This window comes from Dasypus novemcinctus, chromosome 13, assembly GCF_030445035.2.
Source record: "Dasypus novemcinctus isolate mDasNov1 chromosome 13, mDasNov1.1.hap2, whole genome shotgun sequence".
NCBI classification, from domain to species: Eukaryota; Metazoa; Chordata; class Mammalia; order Cingulata; family Dasypodidae; genus Dasypus; species Dasypus novemcinctus.
The window spans coordinates 112,651,043-112,676,911 of record NC_080685.1 but is presented as its reverse complement, the minus strand read 5'-3'; the positions used below and the strand labels follow the sequence as shown (position 1 = coordinate 112,676,911).

Here is a 25,869-nt window from a genome sequence, read left to right as displayed (position 1 = left end):
AGAGTGCCAGAAGTTCATTGAGAACTAAATGTTGAGTAAAACGTATCAAAGTATAAGTAGGAGGGTTACCTGGTTAGTTAGGACGCTCAGGGGGTATGGTCTGATGCGGGACGGACTCCGGAGGGAATAGCTGAAGGCTCATTTTGCCAAGGTGGGTTCTACCATTGGGTGGGGTGGACCCATATCCTGGGGAAGACTAATGCCGTCGAACAGAGAGAACTGTATCTCTCGTGAGAAAGGACAGCTCCCAGGGCATTAGATTGGCAGGCGTTATGGGCCCTAAGGGGAGGGGAAAATGGACGTGCAATGGATGGAACAAAGGTAAATAAGGGGGCAAAAGAGGAGTTATGTGAGAGTACACGAGGATGAATATAAAACAGCTAATATTACACCAAAAACATATAGAGGACGACAGACTAATAATGAAAACCATAAGACAAAACATAGGATAACTAAAAAATTTAGAAAACTGTACAACCTAAAGTATGGACCACATAGTAAGCACAAATGTTACCTTGTTTGAAAACTATAGTTTCAGAATCTGTACATCAGTTTCAGGAAATATGATATGAATAAGTTAAAAGATTATTGCTGTGGAAGGGAAAAGGTTTTTGGTGGATCTGGGGAAATACTGTATATTGTATATATGAATTTTGGTGATCTAAGACTCTTCTGAACCTGACATTCTGTTGGGATTCACTTTACGGGAAGTTTTGGATCACAGAGTGGTTCAACAATGGCAGCGGAGGAATACTGATATGGGATGTTATTGACAGGATATATATGGTTGACAGGGAGTTATACAGGGCATATGCCCAGGGTATATGGTAATGTCTATATATACTCATAGTGGAAACAATTAAAAACAACAGCTGGGGGGGTACTGGGCTCCTGGCCGGGGGGTCACTGTTGTGGGCCCTGGGAGAGCAGCGGCAATCCTCCAGGTGCAACGGCAAGAACCAGGAAGGAAGGAGGGCCCAACAGTGGGCTCTTGATACTAATGGCTACACTTTTGAGCCTATGCACCTGCAATAAGAACAAGGCCTAGAGTAGCATTGTGCCTGGGGGTTTCCTCCTGACAGCCTTCATGTTACTCAAATGTGGCCACTCTCACAGCCAAACTCAGCGTGTAGATGTGATGCATTCCCCCCAGCGTGGGACACGACACCCGGGGATGAGCCTCCCTGGCACCGAGGGATCACTACCACATACCAGCTGAAGAAGCAACTAGAAAATGACCTTGAATTAAAGATTCAATGCGGAACAGCAGAATATACCTGTCTACATATAATAACATGACTTCGGGAAGCGGTTTGACCTAATGTAAGGGGGAAATGGAAAGGAGAAATGAGATTATAAGGCTGTGAGTCTCTAAAAAAGAGTCTGGAGGTTGTCAGAAGGAATACCCCTATGTACAACTGAACAGAGTCTAAGAGACAGATAAGGTAGATACAACCCCAGGTATTGGTTCTTTTGAGGGATAAAGAGACCCACGGGTTCTATGGTCATGGCAGAAGGGGTTCACTGCCATGACAGATGGCCCTTCTTTGGAGCTGGTGTTTCTGCGTGATGGAAATGGACTCAGAGGGGATCTCTTTTCACAAGACTTGCATGCTACTTTATTGGAATTGTAGTTGGTGCTGGGTTTAAGATATATGTAGGGGATTTGAATCTCTGGACTGATAATATGACACCCAGGCCCAGAGCCTCAACAGACTTCAGCTCCTACACTTTGACTTATTGGACTTACTCCACTCAGCTAACATGGAGTTGAAGAAGGTCAACCACCACAACATGGAGCCTAGAGTGTCTACAACTAGAAGCAGGAAGAGTGCATCCAGTACCCATGTGCAATCTAAGCCCTCACTTGACATAGGTGTGCAATGGACACAACCAATCCAATGTCCACAGAGAAAATGTGGAATGGGTGTGGGAACGGTAGCCATGGGGGCTGCTGGGTGCGGGGAATGGGAGGAAGAGATGAGATGTGGAGGCGTTTTCGGGACGTGGAGTTGTCCTGGATAGTGCTTCACGGACAATTACGGGACACTGTAGATCCCCCCAGGGCCCACTGGATGGAACGTGAGAGAGTCTGGGCTATGATGTGGACCATTGACTATGGGGTGCAGTGATGCTCAGAGATGAACTTACCAGGTGCAATGGATGTATCACGATGATGGGAGAGAGTGTTGCTATGGGGGGAGTGGGGGGCGGGGGCGGTGGGGTTGAATGGGACCTCATATATTTTTTTAAATGTAATTAAAAATAATAATAATAAATAAATATTAAAAAAAAAGAAAATATAATAAGGAAAAGTTACTTGTTTAAGGTGTTTGACAGGATGGGGGGCATTTATCACAGGGTTCACCTGGGGCAGGCTTCTAGGGAGTATGTGAGTGCTCATCTTCTCATATTGTGTTATATCAGTGGGTGGAGACCCATACAAAGAGTGGGAAAGTGTTGTAACCCCATTCTGGGGTGGACTGATGTTCTCAAAGAGGGGAGGGTATCTCTCAAGAGCATGGGTAGCTCCCAATGGGGGAGGACAGACTAGACTGTCAAGCCCTCAGCATTGTTGTAAATATCTATGAATCTTGTCCTTCAAGCAGTGAAGCTTGGTTGTCATTGTCGCCCTGAGGGGGGGGCGGGGAGAATAGAAGAGATGGAAGTGGGGTAACTGGGGGACAATGGAAGTGTTCCACAAGATGGTGCAATGATGGATATAAGCCATGTTAAATTTCACCAAAAATTTATAAAAGTGTATTGTCCAAAATGAAAACAACAATGCAACCAAAATTTAGAAAAGTGTACAGGCTAAAATATAAACCATAATGTAAGCCATAGTGGAACAATGGTTTGTAGCTCTGTCTCAATATCTGTACATCAGCTGTAGCAAATATAAAATCCACATGTAAAAAGATCATTGCTGGAGAACTGGGAAAATGGTTTGGTGTTGGGTATATGGGAGTTCCCTTTTGTAATGTGATTTTACTGTGATCTGAAAATTTTAGAAGACAAAATAAAAAAAAAAAAGGATGTAAACACCAAGAAAGGAATGGGACAGATTGTCTTGCCACTGTACATGTAGGGCAACAACTATTACTGTGATGAAAGGCAAAATGCCAGAAACAAAGTTTTATGATATTTTTTATTTTTTACTTTATTTTTGTTTTTCTAACTTATTATGTATTCTATTTCTAATCTTTAAACCTGTCAATACTATTTCATTTTCCTACTAATCGAATTTGGCAATATATTAGGCTTCATTTTTGAAGAAGTTTTGGATCACAAAGGGGTTCAACTATGGCAGGGGAGGAGAACTAGTGTGGGGCGTCATTGATGAGGGATGTATGGGTGGGAGGGAGTTCTCCAGGGCATACATATAGGGGATATAGATATTGGGTATTGTCATAGTGGATAGAGTTACACATGACAACTGAGGGAGTGTGGGGTTCCCATCCTGGGGAGCTTTGTCACATTCCCCAATGGAACAGCAACTATCCCCCAAGTCCAAGGACAAAGACCAGTAAAGAAGGATGATACAATGATGGGCCCTTGATACTGATGGCTATGCTTATAAGCCTGTGTGCTTGAAATTCCAACTAGGCCTAGAGCTGCAGGTGCCTAAGAGTTACCTCCTCAGAGCCTCCATGTTGCTCAAATGTGGCTGCTCTCTAAGCAAATTCAGCATGTAAATGCATTACCTTCCCCCCAGCATGGGACATGAATCCTGGGGATGAGCCTCCCTAGTGTTGCGGGATTACTACCATCACCAGCTGGTGGTGCAACTAGAAAAAGACCTTGAATAAAAGGGGAAAATGATAAAGACAAATGAGTTTATATGGCTAAGAGACTTCAAAATGACTTGGGAGGTCATCAGAGGTGTCACGCTTACACATGTCTCAGCAGGACCCCAGAGAGAGCCAAAGTAGATACAACCCCAGGTACTGGTGCTCCTGACGGCTACAGAGACACAGAGGTTCTACGGTCATGACAGATGGATCTGGATTTCAGTGCCTTGCCCATGGGCCCTACTTTGGAATTTGTGCTCCTGATTGTGATGGAGTTGGACTCAGATGTGACCTCTCTACACATGCCTGTTCTGTCACTTTTCTGAACCTGTGGTTGTTGCTGGGGTTTGTGTATGCTCAGGAGACTTGAGTCTCTGGACTGTCCATGTGCCAGCTGGGCCATGAGCCTCAGAAAAGTTGCAACATCCAGTAATCAGACTTACTAAGGTCTGCTGACAGGACAGTGAGAATGGTCAACTATCACACCAGGGAACTGAGAGTGTCTACTATTGCAAGCAGGAGAATCACATCCATCAGCCATGTGGGATCTAAGCCCCCTCTAGATTTAGAGGTGGAGTGGACATTGCCACCCCAGGGTCCATAGGATGGGGGAATATAATATGAATTGGAGTGGACTTGCTGGTATTCTACTATAGAACTGCTGTGACTCTAGCAATGGAAGTAATTGGTATTATTGATATGAACACGGTGGCTACAGGAGTTGCTGAGGGCAGGGAGAGGCAAGAAGAGGTGTGATATGGGCATTTTCAGGACTTGGAGTTGTCTTGAATGATATTGCAGGGACAAATGCAGGACATTGTATATCCTGCCATAACCCTTAGGAAGGACTTGGGGAGAGTGTGAACTACAATGTAAACTATGGTCCATGCATGTGGCAATGCTCCAGGATGTATTCACCAAATGCAATGAATGTGCCTACTGATGAAAGGGGATGCTGATGTGGAAGGAGTGGGTGTGGGGTGGAGAGTAGGGTATATGGGAACCTCTTATGTTTCTTAACATAACATTTTGTGTGATCTATTTATCGTTTTTTAAAAAAAGATAATACAAAGTTTTTAAATAAAAAACAAACATTGGAATCATATAATAGCAGATTTGTGGAGGCAGAAAAAAGGATTAATGAGCTTGAAGAAATGGCCTCTGAAAGTGAACATACAAAAAAACAGATGAAGAAAACAGTGGAGAAAAATTGAACAAGTTCTCAGGGAACTAAATGACAGCAAAAGATGTGCAAACATACATGTCATGGGTGTCCCAGAAGGAGAAGAGAAGGGAAAAGGGGCAGAAAAAATATTTGAAGAAATAATGGTAGAAAATTTCCCAGCCCTATTGAAGGACATAGATATCCATGTCCAAGAAGCACAATGTACTCCTATCTGAATGAATCCAAATAGAACAACTCCAAGACACATACTAATCAGAATGTCAAAGACAAAGAGAGAATTCTGAGAACAGCAAGAGAAAAGCAATGCATAATTTATAAGGGATATCCAATAAGATTAAGTTCTGATTTCTCACCAGAAACCATAAGAAGACAGTGGTCTGATATATTTAAGATATTATGAGAGAAAAACTTCCAGCCAAGAACCTTATATCCAGCAAGATAGTCTTTCAAAAATGAGGTCGAGATTAGAATATTCACAGATAAACTGAAACTGAGAGAATTTCTAATCATGACACAAGATTTTCAGGAAATGCTAAAGGGTGTGCTAGAGCCTTGATAAGAAAAGACAGGAGAGGCTTGGAAGAGAGTCTTGAAAAGAAGATTATATCAATAAAAGTAACCAAAAGTGTCAAAAGAGTGGGAAAAATAAAATATGACAGATAAAATTCAAATAGCAATAATCTTAACCAAAGATGTAAAGCACTTGTTTTCAGAAAACTGCAACTCGATGTTACAAGAAATCGGAAAAGTCCTAAATAACTGGATGAACATTCCATGCTTATGGATTGGAAAATTCAATATCATAAAGATGTCAATTCTATTCAAATTGATATATAGATTCAATGCAATCCTGATAAAAATTCCACCAGCATTTTTTTTTATTGAATACATGATTATCAAATTTATTCGGAAGGGTAAGAGTTCCTGAATAGCCAGAAACATCTTAAAAAGGAAAAGCAAACTCTCGTCTCCAGATTTTAAATTATAATACCTAGCTATAGTGGTAAAAACAGCATGATAGTGGCATAAAGACAGACACATAGACCAATGGAACCAAATTTATGGTTCAGAAACAGACCCTCATATGTATGGTCAAGTGATTTTTGACTAGCCTATCAAACCCACACAGCTCAGGCAGAACAGTCCATTCAACAAATGGTATAGAAAGAACTGGCTATCCATAGCCAAAAGAATGAAAGAGGACCCCTATCTCATACCTTATCCAGGAATTGACTCAAAATGGATCAAAGGCCTGAATGTAGAAGCAAGAACCATGAAGCTTCTGGAAGAGACTATGGGAAAATATCTTCAAGTCCTGGTGGTAGGTGTTGGATTCTTAAAGAAGATGAGAGGAGGACTGAGAAGGACTACTGATGTTTAGTGTATGTAGAAGTTTTAATTAGGTTTACTGTAAAAGTGTGGAAATGTATAGAGTGGATGGTAACAAATAGTGAGTAACAGCTAGTTTATAAATGGGGATGTGGCTGAAAATGGCAGTCCAGGGACATAAATGCCATTTGACAGAATGCTAGAGAATAATCTAGGAACTGAATAGCACAGTAAACCAAGGGGCGGAGGAGAATTGTGGTTGATAGTACAGATGCAAGAGTGAACTTTGTGAACTAGAGCAAATGTACATCACTACTGCAGGGTGCTGGGAATGTGGAGAAGCATGGGAAAAATACAACTGGAGTGACCCATGGACTGTGGTTAGCAGTAATAATGTAATATGCTTGCATCTATACCAAAGATGTACTGATAATGGGACAGTATGGAGAATATGTGCCAAATATATACAATGGACATGGTAACAATCAGATGATATTATTTTAATGTGTAACAAACATTCCATCACAGTGTGATGTTTTGATAGATGAATGTTGTTTGGGATTCTTCAAATGTGTATGATTGTTTTATAAGGTTACAACTTCTGTCATGAAAAAAAACATTTAAAAAATAATAATTGGGTGTGTTTGGGGAAAAATACACCAAATGTAAGATAAGGACTATAATTACTAGTAAGATTTTGACAATATTCTCTCATAATCTATAACAAATATCTCACAACAACGCGAGGAGTTGGTGGAGGGTTGATGTGTGGGACCCCTGTATGATGTTATGCATGTTTGCTTTGTAAGTCCACAACTTTTACTATACACTTATTGTTTATGTACGTTCATGTATAAATGATATAAAGATAATAATAATAGGGTGGGTTAGGGGAAAATAATTTGGTTAGTAGCAATATTTTGACAATGCTTTTTTTTTTTTTAACTGATCTTCATTTCTTTCTTTCCTTTTTTTTTTTAAAGATTTATTTATTTAACTTCCCCCCCTCCCCCCGTTGTCTGTTCTCTGTGTCTATTTGCTGCGTCTTGTTTCTTTGTCTGTTTCTTTGTCCACACAGGAAGTGTGGGCGGCGCCATTCCTGGGCAGGCTGCACTTTCTTTCGCGCTGGGCGGCTCTCCTTACGGGGTGCACTCCTTGCGCGTGGGACTCCCCTACGCGGGGACACCCCTGCGTGGCATGGCATTCCTTGCATGCATCAGCACTGCACATGGACCAGCTCCACACGGGTCAAGGAGACCCGGGGTTTGAACCGCGGACCTCCCATGTGGTAGACGGACGCCCTAACCACTGGGCCAAGTCCGTTTCCCGACAATGCTCTTTAATCATGAGTTTAAAATGTTTAACAACAATGCAAGGTATTGGTGGTAGGGTGAGTTATGAGAGTTTTAAATGATGTTATATATGTTTGTTTTGTAAGTTCACAACTATTATTATACACTTATTGTTTATGTATGTTTATGTGTGAGTGATATACTTCCATAAAAAAAGAAAAATTACACCAGCCAATGTCACTGTCAGTGGCCCCCTAAGGACCTCAGCCCACAGTCTGTAGAGTCCATGTACATATATTGACTCAATAGTTCTACTTCTGGAATTTGTCTTGAAGGTAATGAAAAGATGAAAAAGATTGATAATGTCCTGTATAGGTATACATGTGGGAAATGGGCACTTTTATACTGTTGGTAAAAATATAAATTGATACAGTCTTTGTAGAAGGCAATTTTGCTCTATCAATAAAAAATAATAAAACGAGACACAGATACTTTGATCCATAAATTCTACTTTGAAGGAGTCTAAGAAATTGTAGCTCCCAGAATATTTTGTATTCTGGCCCACAAAAATAAATATAGAAATATATTTACTGCATCATTGTTTTGTTTTGCTAAGGGTTTCTACCTATCTCATTACTATTTAATATTTACAATAAATAAGGTATCATGATCCCCATATTACAGGTGGGGAAAAGAGGCTGAGAAAGGTTAAATGACTTATCTCAGGATGCACAGTTAATGAATGGCAGAACTAGAGTTCACACCAAGAAATGTTTGTATGAATTCAAAGTCTATTCTTTTTCTCCCACATGTATAGGATTACTAAAGGAGAGAAAATCAGAAATAAATTTCACCTGCTGATACTACAATTTATTGATATGGGCTTCATTTTATTTATTAATTGCTCTTTCCAAATAATGCAGGACAACCTTTCAAAAATTTATTTTTCATTGTTTTCTATATTAAAGACAGAAAACTCATCATTTAAGCATGGTTTTCTTATTTTTGCTCTCATAGTTCACATGAGGAACTTAAAAGTAATAGCTAGCTAAGCTTGTCACTTTATTTCCTGAAAATCTGAAAGCATAAAATGTAGGTCAAAGTCACATGAATTTCTTATATTTAAAGCAGGGATGGTAAAGACCGGAAGCTGCGTCAGGGTTGGGGAGTGGTGTACCCAAGGTCAGGAGCTAATATTAAATAGACTCTGGCCAAGTCAATAAAACCTTTCACAGCATTTCTTTTTCACTTATAAAAAAAGTAACTATATCCAAAAGGATGAGAAAGGCTCACCATCTCACACCCTATACAAAAATTAACTCAAGATGGATCAAAGAACTAAATATGAGCCAAGACCATAAAACTCCTAGAAGATAATGTAGGAAAGCATCTATGAGATTTTGTAGTAGGAAATGGTTTTATAAACTTTACATCTAAGCATGAGCAATGAAAGTAAAAATAGGTAAATGGGACCTTGTCAAATATATAAACTTTTGAACTTCAAAGGGGTTTGTCAAGAATGTGAAAAGGCAGCCTGCTCAATGAGAGAAAATATTTGGGAACCACTTATCTGATAAAGGTTTAATATCCAGCACACATAAAGAAATCCTGCATCTTGAAAATAAAAAGACAAACAACCCATTTAAAAAATGGGTAAAAGATTTGAAAAGACACTTTTCCAAAGAGGAAATACAAATGGCTAAAAAGCACAGGAAAAGATGCTCAACATCACTAACTATTAGGGAAATATAATCGAAACTACAATGAGATATCATCTTACACCTATTATACTGATGGCTATTTTAAAAAACAGGGGACTATAAGTGTTTTTAGGATGTGGAGGAACGGGAACCCTCATCCACTACTGGTGGGAATGTAGAATGGTGCAGTCATTGTGGAGGATGGTTTGGTGGTTCCTCAGGAAGCTAACTACAGAATTGCCAAAGAATCCAGCAGTCCCACTGCTGGGAATATACCGAGAAGAATAGACAACAGAGACACTAAAAAGTATAAGTGCACTAATATTCATAGCAGCATTATTCACTATTGTCAAAAGTTGGAAGCAGCCCAAGTGTCCATTAGCAGGTGAATGGATAAGCAAAATGTGGTTTATATACAATGGAATATTACTCAGCTGTTAAGAAGGAATGAAGTTTTGGCACATGAGGCAACACGGATGACTCTTGAAGACCTTATATGGAGTGAAGGAAGCCAGTCATGAAAGGACAAATATTGCATGACCCCACTAATATTACCTAAGCATATTGAGCAGACTCCTAGAGCTAGAGTCTGGAAGATAGGTTATCAGGAGACAGAAAGTGAAAAGAGTGTGATGAGCCAATGCTCAATCAGGGCAAAACATGTGATAAGGTGGAAAGGGGTGGTTTGGCAGTGGATGGGGTAATAGTAGTGCAGGGATGTGAGTGGGGTTATGGTACTGGAATGTGAGGGTGAGCAGGGGGTGGGGGAATTAGGGTGGACTATCTATGTGCTGGAAGGAGGGCTGGAGGAAGGAACAGGTGAACTCAGGGGATCTGTAAGTCAACAGTGGGAATGTTCTTTTGGCAAATATGGCATGGGAGCATCACTGGAGCAGGGCGTCAGTGGTAGGGCATATGTAGGAAAGGGTGCACATGGGGCAAGTTTCCATGTAATATGAATGTGTTCCTCTTGTCATAGGGTGTTATCACAGTGGACGGAGAACAAAACAATAAACAAGAAAATATTAAACTCGCATCCTGGGGAGTCCTGCTACATTCTCAAATTGAGGGGCAAGAATCTTTTGAGTACATAGGCAATGCCTAACAAAAGATAACAAATGATTTTGTCAAGTCCTCATAACTAATACATGTAACTATGAACCTTATTCTTCAAAAATTGAAACTTAATGGTTACCAAATGTATTAGTCAGTCAAAGCGGTGTTGATGAAAAATATCAGAAATCTGTTGGCTTTTATAAAGGGTATTTATTTGGGGTAGGAGCTTATAATTACCAGGTCTTAATCATAGTTACTTCCCTCACCGAGTGTGTTGCCACATGTTGGAACAAAATGGTTGCCAGTGTCTACAAGGATCCAGCCTTCCTCTTTCTCTTGAGGCTCCATGGTCCCAGCTTCTTCCAATATCAGCTGTAGGCTGGGATAGGTCTCGTCTCTCTCCTGGGACTCATTTCTCTCTGGGCTCAGCTGATCTGCTCTCGCCACAAGGCCAGCTGTAAACTGTCAGGCAAATAGCTCATCTCTCTTCCCGGGGCCTCTGCCTTGTCTCACAGAGCCTTCTCTCTTTCTTCACAAATCTGCTTCTCTGTGTATTTACTTCCCAGGGTTCCAGCATTAAAGCTCCAACTAACTTCTCTGCCATTTAGTTTTCTCTGTGAGTCTCTTCTCGCCAAGGGCTCAGGGACTTGATGTCCCACTGATGTGGCCCAATCAAAGGCCTAATCACAACTCAATCAAGTAAAGTGAAACCTCTGAATCCAAGACAATCTAATGTACCCAGAAGGACAGACCAATTAACAAACATAAGCCAATATCTATTTTTGGAATTCATAAATAAAACCAAAATGCTACACCATAGGTTCCAAGGGGAGAAGGAGGGAAGAATAGGTAGAATATAGGGTATTTTTAGGTCATTGGAATTATTCTGCATGATCTTGCAATTATAGATATAGGCCATTATACATTTTGTCAAAACCTATAAAAGTATATGGTGCAAAATGTAAACTATAATGTAAACCACTGACAATGGTTGGTAGCAATGTTTCAATATTTAGTCATCAGTTGTAACAAATGCACCATACTCATGTAAGAATTTATTAATAGGGGAAAATATGAAAAGGGGTAGGGGTGAGGTATATGGGAATCCCCTATATTTTTGATGTGACTTTTCTGTAACTTAAAGCTTCTTTGAAAATAATGTAAAAATAAATAAGACACCAGGGGGACATCCAGAAGAAATTGTCAATATACATAAAAAGATAACAGATCTTACAGTGAAAGGCACAATGCAAAATATTTTTAAATTAATTAATTAATATTGAAGTCTCATCCTGGGGAGTCACGTTACTTTCTCTAAGAAAGTGGCAAGAAGTCTCGAAGCCAAACTCAGCATTTAAATGCAATGCCTTCCCTCCAGCGTGGGACATGACACCCGGGGATGAGCCTCCCTGGCAACGAGGGACCACTATCAAATACCAACTGATGATGCAACTGGAAAAGGACCTTATATGGAAGGTTCAATGCGGATCAGCAGAATATCCATGTCTACATAAAACAACATGACTTTAAAATGCTGTTTGACCTAAAGTAAGGGGGAAATGGAAAGGAGAAATGAGTTTATATGGCTACGAGTTTCTAAAAAAGAGTCTGGAGGCTGGCAGAAGGATTGCCCTCATGCACAACTGAGCAGAGTCAGAGAGACAGATAAAGCAGATACAACCCCCAGATATTGGTTCCTATGAAGGCTAAAGAGACCCATGAGAGTTATGGTCATGGCCGATGGGGTTTACTACCAGGGCAGATGGCCCCTCTCTGGAAATGGTGTTTATGTGTGATGAATCTGGACTCAGATGGGATCTCCCTTCATAAGACTTTCATACTAATCTGCTGGAGGTGCAGTTAACGTTGGGGTTTAAGATATAGTTAGGGGATTTGAATCTCTGAACTGATAATGTGATAGCCAGGTCCTGAGCCTCAACAGACTCCAGCACCTACAATCTGATTTATTGGACTTACCACACTCAGCTAAGATGGAGTTGAAGAAGGACAATCACCACACCATGGAGCCTAGAGTGATTACAACTGAAAATGGGAGGATGGCAGCCAGCATCCATGTGGAATCTGAGCCTCCTCTCGACATAGAGGTGCAATGGACACAACCAATCCAATATCCACATAGAAGAGGTGGCATTGGATTGGGAAAAGTGGACATGGTGGACGATGGGTATGGGGAAGGGCAGGAAGAGATGAGAGGTGGGGGCGTATTTGGGACGTGGAGCTGCCCTGGATGGCGCCTCGGGGGTGATCACCGGACATCGTGGATCCTCACAGGGCCCACTGGATGGAATGGAGGAGAGTATGGGCCATGATGTGGACCATTGTCTATGAGGTGCAGAGGTGCCCAAAGATGTACTTACCAAATCCAATGGATGTGTCATGATGATGGGAACGAGTGTTGTTGGGGGGGGAGAGGGGGGGTGGGGGGGGTGGGGTTGAATGGGACCTCACATATATATTTTTAATGTAATATTATTACAAAGTCAATAAAAAAAAAATCAAAAGACAGCTACAACGTTTTCATCACAAAAAAAAAAAAAAAAAAAAAAAAAGAAAGTGGCAAGAAACTCTAGAGTACATGGGTGGTGCCTAGTGAAGAACAGACCAATATGCCAGGCCCTTAATATTGATACTTGTACTTATGAACCTTGTTCTTGTGAAATTGAAACTTAGTCTAGTAATATATATTGACTAAGAGTTACCTCCTGAAAGCCTCTTTGCTACTCATATTTGGCCTATCAGCCAATCTCAGCATATAAACTCGCTAACTTCCCCACTAGTGTGGGACATGACTCCCAGGGATGAGCCTCCCTAGCACCAAGGGATTATTACCACATGCCAAAACTAGTGATGCATGTGGAAAAAGACTCTGACCAAAAGGGGGAAATATTAAATACAAATGAGTTTTTAATGGCTAAGAGATTTCAAATTACATCAGAAAGTTGTTCCAGAGGTTACACATTAGCATGTCTCTGGAAGATGTCACTGACTGCCACAGTAAACAGTGCCTCAAGCAGGGGTCATGTGAGGGTTCTAGAGACATCTAGACAATATAGGCAGGCAGACAACCCCAGGAAATCAGCACCCCATCAGTGGGCCTTACTTTGGAGTATATGACAGCCTATTTCCCCCATGTATCAGAATTAGACTCATCCATAATTATCCTACACATGTTTCTTCTGAACCTTTTATTTGAACATATATTTAGCACTATGCCCATTAAATATATGTCCCAGAGACTTAAATCTTCTCATTATTCATATGCCATTTAATCTTTGTATCTCAGCAGAGTTGTATCCAACACTTACTTTCCAGTTCATCAGATTCACCCAGGACAACTAACAAAAGGATGATGATGGACAACACCCATTCCAAAAAAACAGGGAGTATCTACAACTTCAGGCAAGATAGTTCTATCCATTTGCCACACAGATCAAAGCCCTCTCTCAATCGGAAGCAGAGTGAGCATCACCATCCCAAAGTGATGAGAAATGAACGAACATGAGGGAGAATGCAACTGTGGACTAAATTAGACTTATTTTTATTCTAGTGGTGGAAGAACTTGTAGCATTTAGGACATTGGAATTGTTCTGCTTGATATTGCAATGATGGATACAGGTCATTATACATTTTGTCAAAACCTATAAAATTGTGCAGTGCAATGTGTAAACCATAATGTACACTATAGACCATGGTTCTTGCAATGCTGCAATATGTCTTCATCAATTTTAACAAATGCACCACAGTAATGAAAGATGTTATTGGGGTAAGTGCGGTTGGGGGAGGTAGTGGGGTATATGGAAATCCCCTATATGTTTTATGTAAAATTTACATAACCTAATACTTCTTTAAACATAAAAAAAATGTATTTAAAATAGTTTAAAAATGTGGTGGTCAGACTCGATAATCTCTAAATCTCCTCCTAGCTCTAAAATTCTTCTAGTTATTATTAATACCTGTGAGAAGTACAGGATAGGAATTCTTTAAAAGAAGGCTTATCAGAAAAGAAAGGCATGTTGTATCTCTGGTAGCAGTATGATTAATGTTCTCTCCACACTCTGTTATCTTCATGAGGTTTTCAATGGATCCTTTAGAATCGGCTCGTAATGAAGTTCCTAAATAAAATTTTTTTAAAAGTTTCAAATGACTTAGAAATAAATAGTAATCTAATCGTTTAGGTAGTCAATACTTATAAAACAATTTATACATAGACAGGTAAGCCAAAATTGTTGCAGGTGCCTGGAGGTCTCTGCTGATAGGCTTTGCCCCTCTCATCCATCCTCTTATCTGGTGACTTCAGTGCATACAGACCTAAGTCCACCAGAGGGAAATCCCCTCACTTTGCTACTACCAAACTTACTCTTCTGCCCTCATATGCAGTCATCTCTTCCTCCTCCCCTACTATAAGAAGGAAAGAGGAATTCTTCTGCCAAGGGCTTCTACAATCCTTTTTTAAGAACCCCACCTCTTGGTCACACTTCTCCCCCATCATCACCAGTATCTTCCTCTTTATTGGTATTTTCCATCATACAAATGTCTGTGTGCTGGTATCTCCAATCATTTTATTGAGTTGAACCATGTGAGGGTGACATTTTTGTTATTAAAAACAAGTTAAATATAAGTAATTTTATGTGACACAAGCACACACATGCATACACACAGGAAAACCAAGTCTACCTTGAGCCCACAGCTGTCTATTAGCCTAATTTTTTCCTTCATTACACGTCCAAAACTCTCAAATGGATTAAAAACAACATAGATGCTACTTCCTCATCTGTTATTCGCTTTTCTTTTTTTGAGGTGAGGGACAGGGGGCCCCAGGGATTGAACCCGGGGCCTCGTATGTGAGAAGCTGGCACTCAGCCGCCAAGCCACACTGACTCCCCTGAGCTGTCTCCCTTGCCCGTTTTTCCTTGTTGTTTGTTCTTGTTTTTCCTAAAAGGCTCCCTGGAACCAAACCTGGGACCTCCCATGTGGGAAGCAAACACTCAACCACTTGAGCCACATCTGCTACCAGTAACTTTTTTTTTAAGTGAAGAATTTATCGAATAGCTAATACATTCACATGGCATACAATTCAAAAGTAAACAAATACATGCAATGAACAGTTTCTTTTTCATCCTAGTCATCCATTTCCCTTATTGTGTACAATGTTGTGCCACTTGCTTTCTAAGTATATATATATTCTTCTATATCAATATAAAGACTTTTTTTGGATTGATTTATTCAATTTTTTAATATGTCAGCCCTTTGTGATGTGACTTGACTTATTACTAGTTTTATGTATTTGAACGTATCTATGTTTACATTTTGCCTTCTAGGTTTTATGTCTTAATTAGAAATATCTTCCCCAATCTACGATTATTTTTAAAATTTCATACAGTTTCTTATTTTATGGTTTATTAAAAACATTTTTTAATTTTTTTATTCACCTGTTAGCTGACTGAACTAATGCCATTTGTTGACTAATTTATTCCTTTCAATGTTTTGAAATGCCACCTTTGTTATCTGCTATAATTACTGAATGTATTTGTGTCTATTGCTGGACATTCTTTTGTTTCATTGCTCTGTTTATTTATGTGCCAGTACTATGATTATTACATTGACTGAACTACTCTTCCCTCATTATTTCCTGGCTTTTCTTACTTGTTTACATTTTCTATATGAAATTAGTAATCAGCTTCTTTAGTCACTACCCTACACCCAATGCAAAATCCTATTGGTATTTTCATTGGGATAACTTTTTACTTGATAGATTAATTTAGGGAGAATCAACATCTTTTTGGTGCTGAGTTTCCTTATGCAAGAACATGGCATGCTTTTATATTTGTATGTCTCAGAAGTGTATTCACGTTTTCTTCATATTGATTTTGCATATTCAAGTTTAATCCTAAGTATTTCATCTTGCCTTGTTTTTTTGTTTTGCTTTTTGCTATTGTAAATGAGGTATTATTTATCATTTTTATCTAGTAACTGGTTGTTGTTTGTATAGGTGAAGAATATTGATTATATATATTATTTTTATATTTACACTTTGGCTAAAATCCCTTATAGTTTATAGTAGCTTTTAAATTAATCCTTGGGTTTTCCAGATATTCTATTACTTACTAATAATGAATATTTAATCATCTTCTTTTCAAAATTTATACTTGTAATTTCTTTCACTTTTCTAATTGCATTGGCTAATACCTCCAGAAAAAAACATTAAATTAAATCTTGTATTCTAAAGGTGTCTTAGTTTGCCAAAGGGATATCGATGAAAAGTACCAGAGATGGGTTGGCTTTTATAGTTGGAATTTTATTTTGGTAAAAGCTTACAAGTTCCAAGGCCATGAAATGTCCATATCAAGGACCATCAGAGAAGCTTTCTCACCGAAGTCAGCTGCCAGTGACCCTGGCATTCGGCGGTGTGGCCATCAGCACGTGGCAGGGCGTCCCCAGCCTGGGGCCTCTCCCTGGGCCCAGCCCCTGGGGCCTCTGCTCTGCTGATTCCCCTCTCAGCCCTCTTTCAGCCTCTTGGGACTCATCTTAACTACAACTTGTAGGCAAAGTTGGAGTCCTCTGTCACATGACCCAGGCAAATAGAGCTCCTTTTTCCTGTGTGTCTCTCTCTGTGTCTCCATCTATATATGGCCCAGCAAGAGGGCAGAGACCCAGCCTGTGTCACACCTCACTGACATGTCCAGTCAAAAGGTCCCACACCAGCAGGAATGGATTAATTCAACAACATAAACTTTTTCTTTTTGGATTTATAAACTAATGTCAAACCATCATAAATGGTAATGCCTCACATGTTCTCCATTAAGTATGATTCTGTTTTTTTGTGTATGTTTGTGTTGAGTCCCAACATCTGTTTTATGTTCCATTTCTAGAAGGTTTATTTGGACCTTTTTTTTTTCAAATTGGCTATATCACTTTTTTATAGTTTCTCATTCTCATCAGCTACTTTCAACCTTACTTCTTTCTTTCTTTCTTTTTTTTTTTTCTGTAAGTATTTAATTTACCACTGGGAAAAAAACAGCAGCAAGTTCTGTGTTGGCTTCAATAAGACCAAACAGTTAATCTTTAACATAGCTACTGCACTCTAAAATTGAAGTCAACACAGTCATGACTACAACTTACTTATTTCTTTAAATATAGTTAGCATCAATTAAAAACCACAGTAGGGGGGGTACTGGGTTCCTGGCCAGTGGTGCTCTGTCGTGGTCCCTAGGGGAGCAGCGACAGTCTCCCAGGTACAGTGGCGGGGACCGGGAGGGAGTGAGGGTTCAACAGTGAGCCCCTGATGCTAATGACTATGCTTGTGAGCTGATAAACCCAAAATAAGAACAAGGCCTAGAACAACTTTGTGCCTGGGAATTTCCTCCTGTCAGCCTTCATGTTACTCAAATGTGGCCAGTCTCGAAGCCAAACTCAGCATGTAAATGCAATGCCTTCCCCCCAGCGTGGGACATGACACCCGGGGATGAGCCTCCCTGGCAACAAGGGACCACTATCAACTACCAACTGATGATGCAACTGGAAAATGACCTTATACGGAAGGTTCAATGCGGATCAGCAGAATATCCATGTCTACATAAAATACCATGACTTTAAAATGCTGTTTGACCTAAAGTAAGGGGGAAATGGAAAGGAGAAATGAGTTTATATGGCTACGAGTTTCTAAAAAAGAGTCTGGAGGCTGGCAGAAGGTTTGCCCTCATGCACAACTGAGCAGAGTCAGAGAGACAGATAAAGCAGATACAACCCCCAGATATTGGTTCCTTTGAGGGCTAAAGAGACCCACGGGAGTTATGGTCATGGCCGATGGGGTTAACTACCAGGTCAGATGGCCCCTCTTTGGAAATGGTGTTTATGTGTGATGAATCTGGACTCAGATGGGATCTCCCTTCATAAGACTTTCATGCCAATGTGCTGGAGGTGCAGTTAATGTTGGGGTTTAAGATATATTTAGGGGATTTGAATCTCTGGACTGACAATGTGATAGCCAGATCCTGAGCCTCAACGGACTCCAGCACCTACAATCTGATTTATTGGACTTACCACACTCAGCTAAGATGGAGTTGAAGAAGGACAACCACCACACCATGGAGCCTAGAGTGATTACAACTGAAAATGGGAGGATTGCATCCAGCATCCAGGTGGAATCTGACCCTCCTCTTGACATAGAGGTGCAATGGACACAACCAATCCAATGTCCACATAGAAGAGGTGGCATGGGAATGGGAAAAGTGGACATAGTGGACGAAGGGTATGGGGAAAGGCAGGAAGAGATGAGAGGTGGAGGCGTCTTTGGGACATGGAGCGGCCCTGGATGGTACTTCAGAGGCAATCACCGGACATTGTAAATCCTCACAGGGCCCACTGGATGGAATGGAGGAGAGTATGGGCTATGATGTGAACCTATGTATATGAGGTGCAGAGGTGCCCAAAGATGTACTTACAAAATCCAATGGATGTGTCATGATGATGGGAACGAGTGTTGTTGGGGGGGGGGAGGGGGGGGGTGGGGGGATGGGGTTGAATGGGACCTCACATATATATTTTTAATGTAATATTATTACAAAGTCAATAAAAAATAAAAAAATTAAAAAAAAAATAAATATAGTTAGCATGGCTATCTCAGAATATTTGCCTGACAATTCAAAACTTATTAACTTGTGACTGTATTCTTATTTCTGTTATCTTTAATAATATTAAAATTTGAAAAATTTTTTCTGGAAATAATATAAAGCTGAAGATAACGGTTCCTTCTATAGAAAGGGTAACCCTCAGCTTCTGCGAGGTGTGTAGAGATGCTACTAATCAGAGACTACCTTAATCCCAATATAAGGCTGGCGGCTCCTGACACTACTGAGGATAATGTGCAGCTAGGCTCAGGTTATGTATACTCAGACATGGAAGGTCTGAATTTCATCCAAATCAACTTTTCCCAGAGTGTAACCTTTCATTATCCCAGGTTAAATAATATGTGTGTGTATGTGTGAAAAAGAGTGGAGGGAAAGGAGCTTTTGTTTATGTGCTTCATTACCCTTTAATGGTCAAACTAATTGATACAAAATCTTGAATGATTCAATCAAAATTACAAATAATTCTTTAAATGTATATTGTATCATCAGTAAGCACTGTCATTTGTGAATGACATTATATATATATTATATATATAGTGTCATGAAATTCCCATTTAAGCCCTTGAAACATTATTAGAAATCTAAATAAAATATGTAACTCAATCTGTAAGTACAGTTTGTCTTTCTAATAACCACCTCCCCATGATAGTGGGAAAGAGAATTCTGTGTCATGATCTGTCAACATTTTACAACCCCTTTAGAGTTTGGATTCTAAGAGTAAAAGCTTAAGTTCTCTTTGATTCTACTCAATTCCATATGCAGGCAACCTCATCCAAAGGTTTTGTCTAAACATAACTCTGACTACTCTGTTTGTTTCCTCTACTCAGTGAATTTTTCACCACTCCCCCAATTTATTGGAGACTTCCATGAGGCCATCTGAAGTAATAGGCTTGGTGTGGAAGGCAACTGCTCAATCTCATCTTTGCAGATTAGCTGGCTTCTAATGCCTGGCAGGGAATATTTAATGTAAGGCTCTTGAGAAAAACATAGGTCCACAGTTCTACCTTTTGATGTCTGAGGAACAGAGGCAGATATTTTCAAAACTATGAGAGACCAGTTAACTGGACTCTCAGTTAATTTAGACTGTAGGCTTCGTTTAGAGAGAGCTTCTATAGCAGAACTCTATTACCGTTTATCTTTCCTTACAAACTGGTTAGCTTTTATCTCAGTTCTTTCTCTTACAGGACTTTGGTAAAGTGGCAAACAGTGTCCAATCCACACCAACATTTTGACTTTCCAGACACTTTACCTAGGGTTGTTATAGGCTTGGTAAGCATGTGGTCTGTTTCTGACAGATCACAGGTTATAGCTTTTCCAAATGTTTAGCCAGCCATAACAATGGTCACCAATATTCAAGTTTGCAACATTTGTGTCTTCAATGCCCAACCACCTGCCTTTTAAATCAGTGTCAAGTATTTTAGGTTTTTTAAATGTCATTGCCTCATTTCTAGGTATCTCTAGGTTCTAAATGACTGTTTTAAGTCCTACCATCACATCTACAACCCAGGAGCAAGAAGGAGGAAAGAAAAAGAGAAAGGTGTGTATAGATTACTTTCCTTTTAATTATACAATCTAGAAGTTGTGCACTTCACCTTAGTCCACCTTATATTCTCTGGAACTTAGTCACGGGGCCAAATCTAGCTACAAGGGAGGTTAGAAAATCAAGTTTTTAGCTGGATGATCTACTGCCTAGATGAACCTACAATTGCTAGAGAAACAGGAAAGAACAAAGATTGGGGCAACAACCAACAGCCTGTGCCATGCAGGGTATCAGCAGAAGAGGCAGTGAAGGTCAACTTACCATAATATTGCAAAATTAATTCTGACATTATTATTAATACTCAATTGTGCCATCATTTTCATTTATATTCATTAAGGTCTTATTTTCACACCTTGCTCTTGATGAAGGAACCATTTACCATATAAAACTTCTCTATACCCCCACACAATGAACAGAGTATGTACATTAGGACATTGCTTGATTACTATGTCTGGAATAAATAAATGTTTTAATGAATGTTGCGTAGGCCTCAAAATACTTCTCCTGATGATAATAGATTAAGATTGCTCTTTTTAAATAAAAATGTTATTGGGAAAAAACCCTACTCAATCATAAAAGACGATTTCTGAAGCATGTCTAGGATGCTCAAACAATTTTTCATATTTTGGCTTACCATGTAAAAATGATATTGTGACATTTAGATTGCTGTTAAAGGTTTGGGTTTGAATTCTTGGTAGAATTTTAGTTTTTTTTAAGCTCTCTGGCTGAAATCAGGGTAGGTTACCAGAGTTACAATATGATTCTTATAGTCTTACCTCTTTGAACTAGTGTGTGAATAGGAGGAATTAATTCTGACCAAGGTATGAATTCACATTGCTGTATATCCACAAAATATCCAAAGATAGAACATTTACCAGTTGGTAACTGGAAGTCTACATATGAAAATGGTAAAAAAAAAAAATCCAAGTTAGAAAGAACTTCAAGATTGTTTCAATAACCAAATGATCTCTATCTGAAAAATTTGATTGTTGAATGAGAACTAGTAAGTATTCACCAAAGGTATATCTAAATATATGAAATGGATCTCTCTTTTAAAAATATTTAAATGTATAGAATAAATTTTATTAATTCTTTCTCCATTTGATATCTAGAAAGTAAGATGAATCATGATCTGATATCCTTGAAACCTTACCCAGAAGTCCTACTTATTACTTTATGCTTGGATGTTATAAAATGCCATAGCATACTGACTGTGGTTAAAGTAATACAGTAGAGAACTTTTGATACTTATTTGTAAATAACATTTTCCATTATAAAAATTATACATTTTTAGTAGAAAATTCTGGAAAATACAGAATAATAAAAGCAAAAGAATTTATCCATGATTTCACCATTTGAAAACAAAAAAGTTAATATTTGATCCATTTCAATCATTAAAAAATTTTCTTACATACATTAATACTCACCCTTTTTGGGGGTATACAGTTCTATGAATCTTTTACACATGATGGATTCTTATAACTACAACCATATACAGGATACAAAACAATTCTAATACCTCAGTGCTGCTGCCCACTTTGTATTCAAACCCTCTTCTTAATCTGAATTACTGGTGACCAGTGATTTGTTCTCTGATCCTATATTTTTGCCTTTTCCAGAATATCATATTAATGGAAATGATATAGTATGTAACAGTTTTATACTGAGTTTCTTCACTTCGCTTAGCATAATACATTTGAGATTCACCCATGTTTCTGCATTTATCAATAGTTAATTCCTTTTCTTTCTGAGTAGTATTCCATTCTGTGACTGTCTCATGGTTTGTTTGTCCATTCACCCACTGAAGGACATTTGGGTTGGTTCCATATAAATTTTAAAATAAGCTTCTATATAAAAATAAATCTTACTGGGATTTTGATAGGAATTGCATTGGACCTATGCATAAATTGAGGAGAATTGACCTCTTAACTACGTCAAGTCTTCCAATCTATAATCACAGTGTCTCCATTTATTTAGTTAGATCTTCTTTCATCTCATTCTTCAGCATTTTATTATTTCTAGTATATAGTTTCTTGACATATTGATACCTAGGTACTTTTTGAAGGTATTATAAATGATTTTTTAAAAAATAAAAATATGATTTTTGTAGATAAACCTTTTATCTTAAAACCTTGCTAAACTTATTAGTTTTAGGAGCCTTTGTGGAGATCCCTCAAGATTTTCTATGTAGATCATTTGCAAAGAGGACTAGTTTTATTTCTTTCTTTATAATCTGAAAGCCTTTCCTTCCCCCCCCCATCCTTATTGCATTTAATAGGACTTCCAGTCCTATGTTGAAAAAGAAAGGTGAAAATGGAAATCCTTGACTTATTTTTATATTAGAGGGAAAGCATTTGGTCTTTCAACACTAAGTTTGATGTTAGCTATGGCTTTTTGATAGTCACATGAGCCAATTCCTATTTTAAAACCATGTAATGTATCCTGTTGGTTCTGTTTTCCTAGGTAACCCTGACTGCTTGAGGGTCACTGAACTTCCAAGATAAGTAAGTTATTTTCCATCAATTCTGCAAAAAATTTCTGCCATTATTTCTTCAAATGTTCTCCAACTCCCTCTCCCCACCTCAATTCCCCCCACTTCTCTCATTCTGGGTTTCTGAATGAATGCTCATTTTTTTTCAAATTTTTATTTCTGTGTGCCTCTTGTAAGGTAGTTTTTATTGCCTTTTAAGTTCAAAGAATTTCCTTCTACAGAATCTTATATTCTGTGAAGCCCATCAAGTGATTTTACATTTTAGTTATTATATATTTCACTTCTACAAATTCCATTCATTCTTTTTTTTCTTTTTTTATGGGTATAAACTCCAAGGTTTTAATGGCATATTTATATCTTTTTAAATGTTACATTAAAAAAATATGAGGTCCCCATATACCCCCTACCCTCCTCACCCCACTCCTCCCATAACAACAACTTCCTCCATCATCATGGGACATTCATTGCACTTGGTGAATACATCTCTGAGCACTGCTGCACTACATGGTCAATGGTCCACATTATAGTTTACATTCTCCCCCAGTCCACCCAGTGGGCCATGGGAGGACATACAACGTCCAGTAACTGTCCCTGCAGTACCACCCAGGACAACTCCAAGTCCTGAAAATCCCCCACATTACTTCTCTTCTTCCCACTCCCTACCCTGAGCAGCTACTGTGACCACTTTCTCCACATCAATGCTACATTTACTTTCATTACTAATCACAATAGTTCATGAATAGAATATCAGTAAGTCCACTCTAATCCATACTCTAGTCCTCCATTCTGTGGGCCCTGCGATGGTTATGTCCACTCCACATCTATATAGAGAGGGGGCTTAGATTCCACATGGATGATGGATGCAATTCTCCTGCTTGCAGTTGTAGGCACTCTTGGCTCCCTGGTGTGGTGGTTGACCTACTTCACTTCCCTGTTAACTGGCTGCGGTAAGTTTAATAAACTAGAGGGTAGGAGTTGCAAGTCTGTTGAGGCTCAGGGCCTGGCTATCACATGGACAGTCCAGAGATTCAGGTCCCCTGAGTCTTTACTAAACCCCAGCACCAACCACAGGTCTGGTAAAAATAACAGGAGAGGCTTGTGAACAAAGATCATATCTGAGTCCAACTCCATCACACTTAGGAACACAAACTCCAAAGTAGGGCCAAATGACATGGCACTGAACTCCATCTGCCATGGCCATAGAATCTATGGGTCTCTGTAGCCCTCAGAAGAACCAGTACCTGGGGTTGTATCTACTTTGGCTGTCTCTGGGACTCTGCTGAGGTGTGCGTAAGGGCGACCCCTCTGATGACCTCCTGGCTCTTTTTTGGAGACTCATAGCCATATAAACTCCATTCATTCTTTTAAAAATAGTTTTCATTTCTACTCATGGTGTTCATGTTTTCCTTTAAATCCATGAACATATTTGTAATGGCTATTTTTAAATCCTTGTCTACAAATCCCATTATCTTTGTCATTTCTGTATTTGTTATTATTGACTGATTTTTATCCTAATTTCATATTTTTTCCTCTTCACTGGACATTGAAAGTGTTTATTTATTGAACATTTGAATTTTATTGTGTTCCTTTAAAGAGTTATGGGCTTTGTTTTGGCAAGCAGTTAATTTACTTACGAATCAGCTTGATCTAATCAACTTGTTTTTAAAAATTGTTAGGGCCCATCTAGGGTAGTAACTAGTAACTCTAGGGCTAGTTCAGCTGTACATCTAAGTCCTGGCTTTTCTTGCATTTCCACCAAATGTCCCAAGTTCAACAAGCCTGTTCTACTGAGGCCACTCAGAACTTGAACATCTTTCAGTCCTGGGCATCCATAGTCAATTCAGTTCATAGTTTCCCAGTACTTATTCTTTCACCAGTAATTGTTCTTTGCCTACCATGTGGAATCTCACTCGCATATGTGCACTGAGTATTCAGCCAAAGAATCAAGGGGCCTACTATCCAGATTTTTCTAGCACTTTCTTTACATATTTTCCTCTTCTTCATTACTCTGCCCAACAAATTTCAGCCACATAAGCCTCTTTAGTCCTGATCTCTGTTTTTTCAACTCATCAAGACCACTGTGTTGTGCTTAGGTTCTTCCTTCCTGGGTCATGGTCTGGAAAGTTCCTCCAGGTAGAAAGGTGATACAATCATAGGGCTTATCATATTTGTTACCTTTGGGACAAACCCATGATATTAGCGCACAGTCAAAGAAAATGAGAATGCTTCTGATTCTCCTTCTTAATAGGCATTGAAAAATAATGCATCCAGTAGGTCAATAACACATACCAAATGCCAAAGATTGATCTGTTCTAATAAAAACACTAGCTTATTGGGATCACTTGTTTAAATTTATTATATAGTTCACTGTCACCCACCTTGAGTCATCTGTTTTATTTAAAGGTAACATGTAGATGAATTAAATAGGAATATAATGGTTAAATCACCCCTACATCCTTCATGTCTTTGAGGGTGTCAATGATATCTTCCATTCCACTAAGGATGCAGTATTGGTTTTATTTACTATCTTGGTTGTGGGTGGAGATAGTTCAGGGTCTTCTTCTTGGCCTCTTCTGCTAATACGGATCTTATTCCACAGGTCAGGAAATCAGAATGAAGGCTTTGCTAACTGGTAAGTAAATCCATGCTGATTATGTACTCAGGCTCTGGAGAAATGCACACTGGGTGGGTTCATTAACCACCTATGAACTGGCCTTGTACCAGGAGTTTATCACCTTTTTCCACAAGCACCCACAGTGACAGTGGACTCATGATGGTCTTTTGGTTCTTCTGGTATCTTCTGGTATCATTATCATCTCAATATACAACTATCCTT

At 39.2% G+C, this 25,869-nt stretch overlaps 1 protein-coding gene across 1 annotated transcript in view; it reads right to left on the bottom strand.

The window, feature by feature from the left end:
- DNAH14 (dynein axonemal heavy chain 14) overlaps positions 1–25,869 on the bottom strand; it is a 499,447-nt gene that overhangs the window by 184,761 nt on the left and 288,817 nt on the right. Inside the window, exons 46-47 of the mRNA XM_058275282.1 lie at positions 21,319–21,427; positions 14,329–14,487 (exon numbers count right to left, since the gene is read on the bottom strand). Coding sequence (XP_058131265.1) covers positions 14,329–14,487; positions 21,319–21,427 — 268 coding nt within the window. The remainder of the gene's footprint in view (positions 1–14,328; positions 14,488–21,318; positions 21,428–25,869) is intronic.